Consider the following 13,352-nt stretch of genomic DNA (forward strand, 5'->3'; position numbering starts at 1 on the left):
TGATAGCACCCTACTACTACTGCCTGCTATTGGAGCTACTCCTGTAACTCAAGCAGTAGAAGACTAGTATGGTACTAAAAGTCTTGGGTTCAAATCCTATTGATAACCAAAGGGGATGGAGAGGCTTTGTGACATTTATAGAAATATATCTCTCTGAATTTTAGATGTTAATGAATATTTACTACTTACTGTCATTGTCCAATCATGTGTTCCCACCTTCACTGTGTATCTATCCATTCTATTTTAAAGGTGATCTATTAGTTAGAAAAGGCAGTAATTTATTCTGTTCCTAGTGACAAGTATAACATTACTCTAATCAACAAGTATTGCCTTCCATGTCTGTAGCACATTCTGTAGGGAGAATGAAATAGCTATTCTTACACATTTTTTCGATATTTTTGCAGGCTACTACGGACTTATATGGCAACTGTACCTTACGTCATTCTGGAACATCTGCAGCTGCACCTGAGGCAGCTGGCGTGTTCGCATTGGCACTGGAGGCTAAGTAGGTTTAGGAGAAGAGGGATTTTTTTTGTTTTGTTTTTTGAATTACTTGTCTGTAATGCTGAAGTTAAGGGCTATTAAAGCTAGAACAGCCAGATCCAAAGCCCACTGAAATAAATAGACTCCTGTTGACTTCAAGGGCTTTGAATCAAGCCCTGGGTGCAGGAACTTAGATGAGTTTATGTAAATAATGCAATGCCCTAATTTGCGTAGTGTATATATAATGTGCACTGCTTTATTTGCATATTTTGATTCCTTTTTACAGATATTTCCTCCCCACCCCACCTGCTTGCTCTTTGGCTGCCTGCTGATATGCCCTTCATAGTCTCTCTCTGGCCCCACCATCTATCTCCCCGATGCCCCCTCCCCAAGCTGACTCACCTGTTTCCCTCCTCCATTTTCCTCTGTCCCCACTTCTGGCTGTGTCCCCATGGGCTTCCCCCACCTTTTTGAGTTTTCCTGAGCTCTACCACCAGTTGCTCCCTGACCGTATAAACCCTGGATAGCACACAGTTCCCCACCCATCCCTGGACATAGAGGTCTGGCTAGAATGACTGCTTACACAGCACCACTTTCTCCATCACACTGCCCAGTGCACTTGCCATATTTCTATAGCTGTGAGCAGGCTGGGGTCTGTGCTCCAGACAGAGTCTCTTTTCTTTGAGTTCTGGAGGACTAATAGGTGTCTCTACGATTAAAATCCTAGAACAGTCTGTGGGACTATGACCATAGAGAGTATGTCTACACTGCAGTTGGGAGCAAGCCTCCCAGTCTCATAGGCTTTACAGTCAGAAGGGACCATCGTGATCATCTAATCTGACCTCCTGCACGTTTCAGGCCACAGAACCTCACCCATCCACTCCTGTAATAGACCCTTAACCTCTGGCTGAGTTACTGAAGTCCTCAAATCATGGTTTAAAGACTTCATGTTACAGAGAATCCACCATTTACACTAGTTTAAACCTGCAAGTGACCCGTGTGCCATGCTGCAGAGAAAGGTGAAAAACCCCCAGGATCTCTGCCAGTCTGACCCAGTGGAAAATTCCCAAATATGGCGATCAGTTAACCCTGAGCATGTGGACAAGACCTGCCAGGCAGATACCTGGGAAAGAATTCTCACTAGTAACTCAGAGCCCTCCCAGCTAGTGTCCTGTCTCCTGCATATTTTTGCTACTGGCAGTGGCTGATGGGCCACATGCCATTGTAGGCAGTCTCAGTAGATAGACTTGGTCTTGCATGCTAAAAGTAGCTAAAATGTGAGCCATGATATCTACGCTGCTATTTTTAGTGCATTTACCTTACTGAGTGTTTAGATACACCAGTCCTTTCAAACGTATTATGGAAAGAGAAAACAATCATCATCATGTTCCTATTACGCCTCTGACATTTAGGGCAGTGATGAAGCTCCTCCACTCCTGTCTGTTTCTGGCAAGTTTTTCAATGGTTCCCCAGCTGTGCCCCAGGTTTTTCAGCTCGGCTTCTATAGCTTTTCACCATGTTGTTTTCGGGCAGCCTCATTTTCGCTTGCCTTCAGGTGTCCATGTTATTGCTACTCTGGTGATGCAATCAGTTTCCATCTGAAGCACACGGCCGATCCATCTCCAGCGCCTCCTGGCAATGATGGTGCTCAGATCCTCTTAGCTGCACTGTGTCAATAGATCTTGGTTTGAGATTGTTCTGGGCCAAAAGATATGGAGGATTTTTCTGAGGCAGGTTGTATGGAATGAAGAGTTTGGACATGTCATACTTTGTCATTCCTCTTCTAAACCCCACAACATAACAACTTTTTCTATGTTATTCTTCCATAGCCTGGAACTGACGTGGAGAGACCTGCAGCATCTGACAGTGCTCACCTCCAAAAGGAACCAACTTCATGATGAAGTCCATCAATGGCGTAGAAATGGTGTCGGTCTGGAATTTAACCATTTGTTTGGCTATGGAGTCCTTGATGCTGGGGCAATGGTTAAAATGGCAAAAGATTGGAAGACTGTTCCAGAGAGATTCCACTGTGTTGGAGGATCAATACAAGAACCTGAGTAAGTGAAGACAATGCTCTTTTCCTGCTCTGTGGAGTGTGTTCCCTTTTCAGGCACTTAAGTGACCACAGACAGACACAGACACACACAGAAACAGTGACCCCAACACATCCTCAGTATCTGATTTTTCCCCCAGAAATTTATGTCCCGTACTGCTCAGGCCTCTCCTCGACAGCACAAATATTTTAAGTCTATTATTCCTTAAAAGGAATAATATGCCATCTTATTATCTCAAATAGTTATTCAGACACTTACATTTAAACACACTGATTTAGATAAAACAGTAAAACAAGTTTATTAACTACAAAGAGATTTTTAAGTGAGTACAAGTAATGAGGCATAAAAGTCAGAAATGGTTACGAGAAAAATAAAGATAAGATGTTTGCTAAAGCCTAATTTAACAAACTAAACTAGAATCAAGCAAAATTTCTCACTATATGCTCCAGCAGATTATTGACCAAACTCTCAGGTCAGGACCCCTCCCCAGAGTATAACACCTGCTTTCTTTGTCTCTTTGAGTCCAGTGAATACAATTGGTAGGGAGAGACGGGTGCCTTGAAGTATTTGTCCCTCTTTTTTTTTTTTTTGTAGTTTCAGTTTCCCTCTTGAAAAATATTTCCAGCTAGGCACAGGACACAAAGGCTATGTGGGAGGATGTTCCCTGCTGGCTTTTTCTCACATGTTTGAACTCCCTTTGTCATCCCTTCCTGCTTGATGACTCTGTTTACTGCTTAAATGCAAATTAAGTAGAGCACATATACCTTTGTTTGGGATAGGCCTGTTTGCCAATTTCTGTTTGGGCAGAGCTGTGGGGTTTAAACAAGTGTTAATAACACCATACATGGGAATCTTATAGCTTCACATAGAATGTTAACACACATTTTACCAGGACAATACTCACCATAAAATCATGAATTTTCAAATGATACCTTACAAAGCATACTTTGTAAAAAGTTTATTACAGTAGTGTGTGGGTGTGAACACATGGGTATATTCTGTTACAATGTGATATTTAAACTTGGCAATTTCCTATTTTAATGGATAATTTTAACTCCAGAAAACTAAAACAGTCATGCACAGGTATCAAAGATTCAGTTTGAACATTACAGCATTTAATTGTTTGTTTTATGTTCTCCACATCTCTAATTGCCAGCTAGGTAGGCAAATTTATTTTCTGATTACTTTCATGTGCAAAGCAGAATGAGTCAACAAGTGAATCAATTAATACTAATTGACTACAACAACTAAAGTTAATTTAATTATTTGAAATACTAACCTAATGATGGCCAGTTTATGCCTATGACATTTGCAATTTGGCTTTTCAGTGCCATTGTTAAAGGCATTATTATTTTATAGGACAAGGAGAAGAAAGCAATATACCACCATGGCACAGATGTAAGATAGGCCGGGAAGCCTGTGAGCTGCTTTTGCAAAACCTCATCCGTTAAATATTGTTTCTGCAAAACCAAAGCCAAGGGGTGATTCAGATTTGACTGCATAACTAAAATGCAGAATGATTGTTTATAAAGACAAATTGGGCCAAAATCTCCTCTCAAGTAGAGCTGGGCAGGATGAAAAGTCAAAACATCAAAAATATTTGCATACTAAAAACCCTTTTATTTTCCATTTTGGGTCAATTAAAATGTTTTGTTTTTGATTTCATCATTCTTTTTGTTAACTTTTTTCAGTTGTATTAGCTTAAATTTCTAAACAAAAAGCTGTTTCACACTGGAAAACTGGAAATTTTCCATTGAATAACTTTTTTCTCAACTTTTTTTTTTGAGTGGGGAAAATCTGTCAACTCCAACCCTATTTCATGAAAAGTTTTGGTTTTGATAACTCAGTATTTTTTGATTAAAAAAGGTGTTGAAAAATTTTTGACCGTCACGGCCTCTATCACTTTAATGCAGCACCCTTAAAGTAAACTGGGATTATACTGGGGTAAATGAAAGAGGTTAGTCCATTATGTCGGGCTGTGTTCAAAAGTTAAAATTGTAGCGAGGTCTCGTGAGCATATTCAGCAAAAAGTAGCTCAGTACTGTACCTCATAAGTCTCCCACTGAAATGTATTAGAAGTATGCAGTCGTTCTGCAACGATTAATGTCATCACATCAAAAAAGATCCCCAACTGAAAGACATGGTGGGATGGCAAAATAAATGAAAGTTGGTGCTCTTTACTGTTAAAGTATTTTTAAAGAGGTGCTTTGCCCTGGTGGAGGTATCCAGGGAACAAGGGATATGGCTGGAATGTATTTGCTCTCCAGGGTTTCCCAGGTACAAGAAAGCCTTTTTGGAGACATCTATGCTGTGATTTAAAAAAAAAACCCATTGCACCTCAAAGCCCAGGGCAGATGACTTGGGCTGGGGCTGCAGAACTAAAAACTGCTGTGGAGACATTTGGGCTTAGGCTCTGAGACCCTCCCCCCTCATAGGGTCTCAGAACCCGGGCATCTACATTGCAATAGTATAGCTCCACAGCTGATCCCGGACTATCTGAGTCAGCTGACCTGGGCCAAGCGTGGCCATGCCATGGGTCTTTTATTGCACGTTCCTTTTGTGGCTGCTCCACTTGCCAAACAGGGCAGTAAAAAGTGGCTTGAAGCCACCTTTTCACATCCTCCTGAGCTACACCTAGCACAGGTTGGACAAATTCCAAGATCTGGGAGGTTTCAAAGGCACAAATGATAGGCCATTTCAATGAGAGTCAGGCACCTTACTGGTAACTGTGTGCTTGAAAATCTCTCCCTAATCTGTTACAGACTCAAGCCAGAAAATACTAGCATACATTTGATTCACAGTATGCACCTAACATATTTGATTGTGACAGGTTTCAGAGTAGCAGCCGTGTTAGTCTGTATCCGCAATAAGAAAAGGAGGACTTGTGGCACCTTAGAGACTAACAAATTTATTTGAGCATAAGCTTTTTGTGAGCTACAGCTCACTTCATCGGATGCATTCAGTGGAAAATACAGTGGGGAGATTTTATATACACAGAGAACATGAAACAATGGGTGTTACCATACACACTGTAACGAGAATGAGGGTAACACCCATTGTTTCATGTTCTCTGTGTATATAAAATCTCCCCACTGTATTTTCCACTGAATGCATCCGATGAAGTGAGCTGTAGCTCACGAAAGCTTATGCTGAAATAAATTTGTTAGTCTCTAAGGTGCCACAAGTCCTCCTTTCCTTATATTTGTTTGTGTTTTTATATAACTGTCAAATATTACGGTGTTGATGCCGCACATCTGACATGCCTCTTATGTGGATAATAAAATTCATGATCTGCAACATCTTTATACTTTGGGTTTTAAAATAAAAACAAAACCCATATGAGGAGGATCCAGCCCATCTCCAGAGATTGTTTGGATGATGACTGTAACTGACATTTTGCTTCGGCCATGGATAATTGTTTTATTTTTGTAGCTGGGCATTGCTGCGGCAATCTTTTCTATATTTAGGTTGGTGAGCACAGGATACACCATAGTGTGCCATAGCAACACTGCTGATCAGCAGAAACAGGCTGGGGAAGAATCTACAGCCTATTGTGTGTAATGTGACAAAAAGACCTCTGTATTTAAAGTTTCAGATTCTCTAGGCTTCAAAATGGAGGAAATATGGATGCCAACAAGACCTCAGTAATGACACCACACTGTTAGAGGTTGTGTAGACTTCTAGTCAGGTGTCCTGAGCTTGATTAATTTGATCTGCATCATTGCTGATTTTTATAACTGTTCAAAGAAAGTTTTTCAAGTTTTTTACTGGCAGAATAACATATTTCACATCTAAGTGACTTTTAAATGAACTTCCCTCCCCATCTACAGCTGGTGCATGCTGTGTGGAAAATCAGATTTGGAAGATAAAATCTGTATAGCATTATACCTTTTATTTTGAACATTTTATATTGTTAATATGTATATGTACAATGGTCAAGATTCTGCTCCCTTTATGCACACTGAGTATTTACTTATTCCTCAAGTAGTGCTGGTAAGGTACTACTCCATGTGTGTAAGGGGAACAGAATGTGGCCCAAAGCCATTAGTAATGCTGTATGAAAGGCAGTGTAGCCTAGTGGATAGTGCAGTTGTCAGGGACTCAGGAAAGCTGGGTTTTAGTAACAGCTCTACAACTGGTCTGCTAGATTACCTGAGACAAATTACTTTGCCTCTTTGTGCCTCAGTTTCCCTATCTATAAAATGGGGGTAATGATCCTGAATTCCTTTGTAGAGCACTTTGAGATCTAAGGATAAGAAGAGCTATGTAATATCATCATTATAACATAAGACCCAGGATTTATTTCATGATCAACACTGTTACTTGTAAGAGGAGACAGGCTTATGGGCACACCTTTTGTCAAATGCTTTCTGTACTGCTCTTAGAAGAATTGTGCTATGTTGTTATTGGAAAAGGGTGGGATTTTGTACCTATTTCTCATAAAAATAAAGCATTAAAAATAAAAACATTAGTAAACAGCATGACCGTGATCTTGTAGTAATTTACCTCCCTCTTACTTTACTAAAAACCCAGGCTGGAACAGAGCCTATTTCACTTAATAATAATATTAATAATTGATAATAATAAAAATAAATAATAATAATTTGGATACCCTTCTGGCTTTTAAGATGTTTTAATAAACTTTATTCTAAATTATTAAAATAAAGAAAAGGTCACATTTTCATATACATTTCAGAAAGCTTTAACACAAATAACCTTAGGTTTGGAAAGTGCATGGTAGTTGAAGGGAGAACAGTGAATGATGCTTCTTCCCAGGTTGCCCCCTCTTAATCTGAATTTGGTTAATCATCAGTAATTAATACCTTACATGTACAACAGTGCCTTTCCTCTTAAAGAATCCCAAAGCACTTTACAAACTTCACATACTCTTAAAACAGTTAATCTCACTCCTACCCCCCCCCCCCCAAAAAAAAATGCCATGGGACTTTAATCACTGCAGGTAGTGTGAAATCCTAGGTCCTCTAAAGTCAATGTCAAAACTCCCATTGACTTAAGTGGGGCTAAGATTTCAGCCAAAGAGTATAAATTGCACTCATGCAGAGGATGGCCATAAATGTTGTCCCTAGTTTTTATTTCAACCGTATTCAGGCAAATTTTGTTAAGTTCACTGGAAGTTTCTCTACATAAGAACTGAGTTATAATAACTAAGGAATGAAGGCCTCAGGATTTGACATATTGAGAATGTAGAAAAATAGGTGTGTGTGTGTGTGTTTAAAATGTCAAATATAGCAATTTTTTGGTTTCAATGAGCAAATAAAAGTGTAGGAGGACCTTAGAGACTAAGGTCTCAAATTTATTAGAGCATAAGCTTTCGTGGGCTACAGCCTGCTTCATCAGATGCATAGAATGGAACATATAATAAGAAGACACACACACACACAGAAGGTGGAAGTTGCCATACAAACCTTAAGAGGCTAATTAATTAAGATGAGCTATTATCAGCAGGAGAAAAAAACTTCTGTAGTGATAATCAAGATGGCCCATTTAGACAGTTGACAAGAAGGTGTGAGGATACTTAACATAGGGAAATAGATTCAATATGTGTAATGACCCAGCCACTCCCAGTCTCTATTCAAACCCAAGTTAATGGTATCTAGTTTGCATATTAATTCAAGCTCAGCAGATTCTCCTTGGAGTCTGTTTTTGAAGCTTTTCAGTTGCAAAATTGCCACTCTTAAGTCTTTTACTGAGTGTCCCAAGAGGTTGAAGTGTTCTCCTACCGGCTTTTGAATGTTATGATGCCTGATGTCAGATTTGTGTCCATTTATTCTTTTGCGTAGAGACTGTCTGGTTTGGCCAATGTACATGGCAGAGGGGCATTGCTGGCACATGATGGCATATATCACATTGGTAGATGTGCAGGTGAACGAGCCCCTGATGGAGTGGCTCATGTGATTAGGTCCTATGATGGTGTCACCTCACAGCTATTTTATGGTGATGAGTAGATATGAAGATGACAATGGTGAGCCATATGAAGTGATAGTTAACTTGGTGAGGCAATAGGTCATCCTTGAGCACTTACTGTATTCTTCAAATTATGTATGGCACAACCTCCAACTCCTACCTGTCTAAGGAGTTCCGTTCTCACTGCTCATTCATGCTCTTCAAATTCTATTACAGTATTTTTGTATGTTTGTATAAACACATGTAGATGTTTAATGAAAAATAAGGTGTGCCTCACCGTATGTATCATTTTAACTTATTTTATTGTTATTTAACCTCAGAAAAATACCATCAAGTGGCAAGCTGGTTCTAACACTTACAACTGATGCTTGTGAGGGGAAAGAAAACTTTGTCCGCTACCTAGAACACGTGCAAGCAGTTATAACCGTGAACTCTACTAGGCGAGGGGACCTCAACATCAACATGACATCACCTATGGGGACTAAATCCATTTTACTGAGCCGACGTCCAAGAGATGATGACTCCAAGGTGGGTTTTGACAAATGGCCTTTCATGACAACACACACTTGGGGAGAAGACCCCAGAGGCACTTGGGTTCTGGAAGTTGGATTTATTGATAGCATGCCACAGAGGGGAGTACTGAAGGAATGGACACTGATGCTACATGGGACACAAAGCGCACCATATATAGACCAAATAGTAAGGGATTACCAGTCCAAACTGGCTATGTCCAAGAAGGAGGAGCTGGAAGAAGAATTAGACGAAGCGGTAGAGAGAAGTCTGAAGAGTATACTAAGCAAAAACTAGCACTGTTCTGCATGTTGGCCTCTTTCCTTTCCTAGATCATTCTACTCACCTTTCTACTATCCAAACCTCTGTGTTACACATATTACAATGTCTCCATAGCCAAATTGTCATACTTTACTGATTTTAAAGTCTTATATCCTGTCAATGATTATTTTAATTACAACCGAAGCAATCTTTTTTTTACTCTAAGCCACAAATATGTTGTTCCCTATCAACTACTCTCTACAGTTTGTGACTGTAAATGATTTTGTGTCATACAAATAGGTAATAACTTGCAAACAAAACCGTGATAGCTTTTCCCTTCATATTTTTGTCGTAAATGTTGTTTGTATTTAAAAATTTTAAAAAGAGGGAGTAAATTTTAAAACTGCCAGTTAGTGGTAATGAACCCATTTGGTCAGCTTTCATGACAGATGTTAACAGTAACATGTTGGCTAGAGATGCCTTTGAATGACCAACAGCCTGATTCTGCGCCATTGACTTCAATGGGAGTTTTCCCATTGGCTTCAGTAAGAGTAGGAATAGGCCCAAGAAGGAAAAAATAATCCAGAGATTAAGAAAGATGGTAACCTCCTCTCAGAAATCAATGCCTTTTGCTGTTTCCTTTTTACACTTACACTCCCGCCACACACACACACTCCAGAACATTTTTTGACTTAGAGATGATTCATTTGTATGTAATAAGTGAGACAAAATGTCTGATAAAGGACGTGCATTAGGAAACAGGGTCCAAATGTTCTAAAAGCACAAGTATTTTTTGTTAATTTGGTAATTCAGATCCAATTTATGCCAAATCATCACATTGGGAATGAAATTTAAAATAGAGGGCTACTCTTTTTGCGATGTGCATCTGCTTTCCTTTATACTGAAATGTAGTATAGCAACATAAGATAAGGCTGTGTCAGCATTTCCATTACAGACCCCTATATTCTAGGGTTGGTAATTTGCTATGGGAGAAACTTGGCATATGAACTTTCAGTCCAAAAGCAATTTTTAATTCAAATTTCCTTTTATTTTAAAAAGTAGAGCTTAGGTCAGTTTTGAGTTATACAAGCTCATTTAAAAAGAAAAGCTGCTTGGATTGTTTTATATGTGCACAATGCAAAGTTAGTTTTGACGAGCAATAAAGAAGAATAAATTTGGGAAGATTTATCCCATAAATCATTGTTGCTGTTTAAAGGACCTGGTCCTGCAATCTCTTACACATCTGAGTGTTTTTAGCATCTGATCCAAAAAAGTAAATTAAACTCTCAGAGCCTGATCTATCTACTGCCATTGACTTCAATGGAGATTACACACTGGCAAACACAACACCCACAAGTGTTTGCAGGACTGGGATCTCAGTTAGTAATCTCTGAATAGTAACTATGGGCCCAATCCTGCAAACATACTTGCTTAGCTTTAAGTACATGAGTAGTTACATTGGCTTCAGCAGAACTACTCCATGCTTACAGTTACGTGCATAAGTGTTTGCAGGACTGGGGCCTAGGATGTTGGCAGTAACTAGTTTCAGAATTTGATTAATTTCTATTTTTGCTATGCATCTAAAATGTGTGTTATCAAGAGCTGTTTGGGTTAATCAGTTGCAAACTACAATTAAAATGAATACGTATTTACCTAATGATTAAAAATGACACCAACAGGTTATGAAATGCATAGTTTTACCCCAGAATGTATATTTCTTCTATTATCTCAAGTGAATATTAATCTCTTAACCTTCCATAACAGGATTTTTTTCTTTTCCTTTCAAATCCCAAACAAATTATCTACTTAAACTATGTTTACATTATGTATACTATAAGCCAAGTTAAGCACCTAAGTGTTCATAGGATCTCCATTCCCTTACACCAGTGTAACTGAGGGATTACTCCATTGCAGACAATGGAGTCACACTTAGGTGTAAGTGAGAGGAGAAAGAAGCCCTCAGGCTTTTAGTTTTAAAATACCACCTAATAGGAGTGACTTTTAAAATCATGTTGTTGTTCATTTGTTCCAATAGATGGAAAGCATCAACTATATTTCATCTGGTGGCCTTAAAATAAACCAAAGGACACCATGGGCCCAATTCTAACCTCAGAGCCACACATGTAGCCAATGAGCCAATTCTTAAAGTAGTATGTGGGCGTCTTTGGAACTGGGAAGATGCCCATTGTCTTCAATGGGTTTTGAGGGATAGCTCAGTGGTTTGAGTATTGGCCTGCTAAACCCAGGGTTGTGAGTTCAATCCTTGAGGGGGCCATTTAGGGATTGGGGCAAAAAAAAATTGGGGATTGGTCCTGCTTTGAGCAGGGGGTTGGACTAGATCTCCTGAGGTCCCTTCCAACCCTGATATTCTATGATTCTATCTGAGGGAAGAATTTGCCCCTATTATGTGTACATATGCGTTTGATAACACACAAACACACATGATATATATAGTATGTAATATATATACATATGCAAGCATACCTAATATATATTACATATAGTATTGAACATAAAGAAATACATATACATTCATGCATCATGTTTGTGTGTATGTATTTACTAAAGAAACAAATCATTTAAACATATTAAAGAGTATTCTAAAATATGGGGAAAGTTCTTGGATTAAGAAATGTCCTTGTGGCAATTTTAAATGAAAGTGTACGTTAATTCCTAGTGCATTCATGTAATTTTGCAATTCTCTGTTTAAACATTAAATGTCTTATATAGCAGCAAAATAACTAAATGGGTGTTCATATTTTCATAATGTTGACTTAAATTATTAAGTGCAAGATGACTGTAAGGGATGATTAACAGAAATTACGAGTTTTGATATGCGTGTATATACAATATATATATATAGCTAGACTTCAAACTCTTCAGAATTTTTGCATCAGGGTAAGCACTGAAAAATGTCCAGTTAGAATAAGTTTTTATGGTATTGCAGATGCAAAATAAAATTAATTTATTAGCATTTATAACAGAGGAACTAATTCAGTTCTCGATTTAAAACAGGTGAATGTTGTTAACATATAAAGCCCTGTGATGATGTTTTATAATCTGAGTAAAATAAAGAGATGTTGTAAACTGGCAGGTCCTATCATCATTGCCTATCAGAAGTCATGGGGGATGTGACATGTATTCAGTGAAACCACTTCAAAATGCTCTACTTTTAATAATGCAGGCCTGATAAGGTAAATCACATCTCAGGTATGTTTAATACACAAGAGATAAAGGCATACCCGCATAAAGGCAGTAAAACGAATGCTTTTCAGCAATGTTGTAGCTGTTAGGCATGTTATACAATGGAGCACTGTCGACTGAGGCCCCGATTCAGGAAAGAGCTTAACCACATAGTCAAAGGTAAGCATGTGTTTGAGTCCCATTGACTTCAAAGGGTGTTAAGCAGGTGCTTAACTTTAAACCTTTACTCAAGTGCTTTCCTGAGTCAGGGCCTGAATGATCAACAGTGCTGTGAGACACAGTACATCTTGTCCTGCGAACAATCAGCCTTCATTAGGTCCAGCTTCATTGAAAGTGGAAGGGGCATTCAGCTTTTCCGAATGCAGAACAGAAGCTGAAATGGGAGTTTTGTTTGAAAAATACTTTAAAAAAACCCTCAAATAGCCATTTTGAGCCACAAAATGATTAGCTAGTAAAATGCATCATCAAGCTCCAAAGGAAAAAAGTATACAGATGGTTCTTCTTGCCCCGCAGCATGTAATAAGGATGAGCAGATTAGGAGTATGAGCCTGATTCTCTTCACCTCATAGTCAATAGGTGTTTTATCACTGCTTGCGGGGAGGAAAGGATCAAGCCCTATGTAATATAGAACATTCTGATATGCTGTAGTAGGAGTTTTGTCAGAGGTTCTTGTTAATTTAGATCCCAATGGCCTTATAAATCCTGAAGACCTTACACAGTTTTTATTCAGCCCTTTCAATACATTTTTTCTGAGTAAAAACTGAGTTAAGGCCTTCACAGTTTAGGCCCGACACCTGCAAAACATTTAAGTACACGCTTAACTTTCATGGGACTACTCGCATGCTTAAACTTAAGTACTTGTTTAAGTCCTCAGCGGAGCCACAGCCTTTGCCCTGAAGTAATACCCAAATTCTG

The 13,352-nt window shown here is 38.8% G+C and overlaps 1 protein-coding gene across 1 annotated transcript in view; it reads left to right on the top strand.

The window, feature by feature from the left end:
• The window catches only part of PCSK2 (proprotein convertase subtilisin/kexin type 2), a 206,571-nt gene extending 194,247 nt beyond the window's left edge, over nucleotides 1–12,324 (top strand). Inside the window, exons 10-12 of the mRNA XM_007064133.4 lie at nucleotides 405–505; nucleotides 2,313–2,540; nucleotides 8,783–12,324. Of these exons, the coding sequence (XP_007064195.1) occupies nucleotides 405–505; nucleotides 2,313–2,540; nucleotides 8,783–9,269 (816 nt within the window). The 3' untranslated portion in view covers nucleotides 9,270–12,324. The remainder of the gene's footprint in view (nucleotides 1–404; nucleotides 506–2,312; nucleotides 2,541–8,782) is intronic.
• Nucleotides 12,325–13,352: the final 1,028 nt, after the last annotated feature.

This window comes from Chelonia mydas, chromosome 3 (genome assembly GCF_015237465.2).
Source record: "Chelonia mydas isolate rCheMyd1 chromosome 3, rCheMyd1.pri.v2, whole genome shotgun sequence".
NCBI lineage: Eukaryota > Metazoa > Chordata > Testudines > Cheloniidae > Chelonia > Chelonia mydas.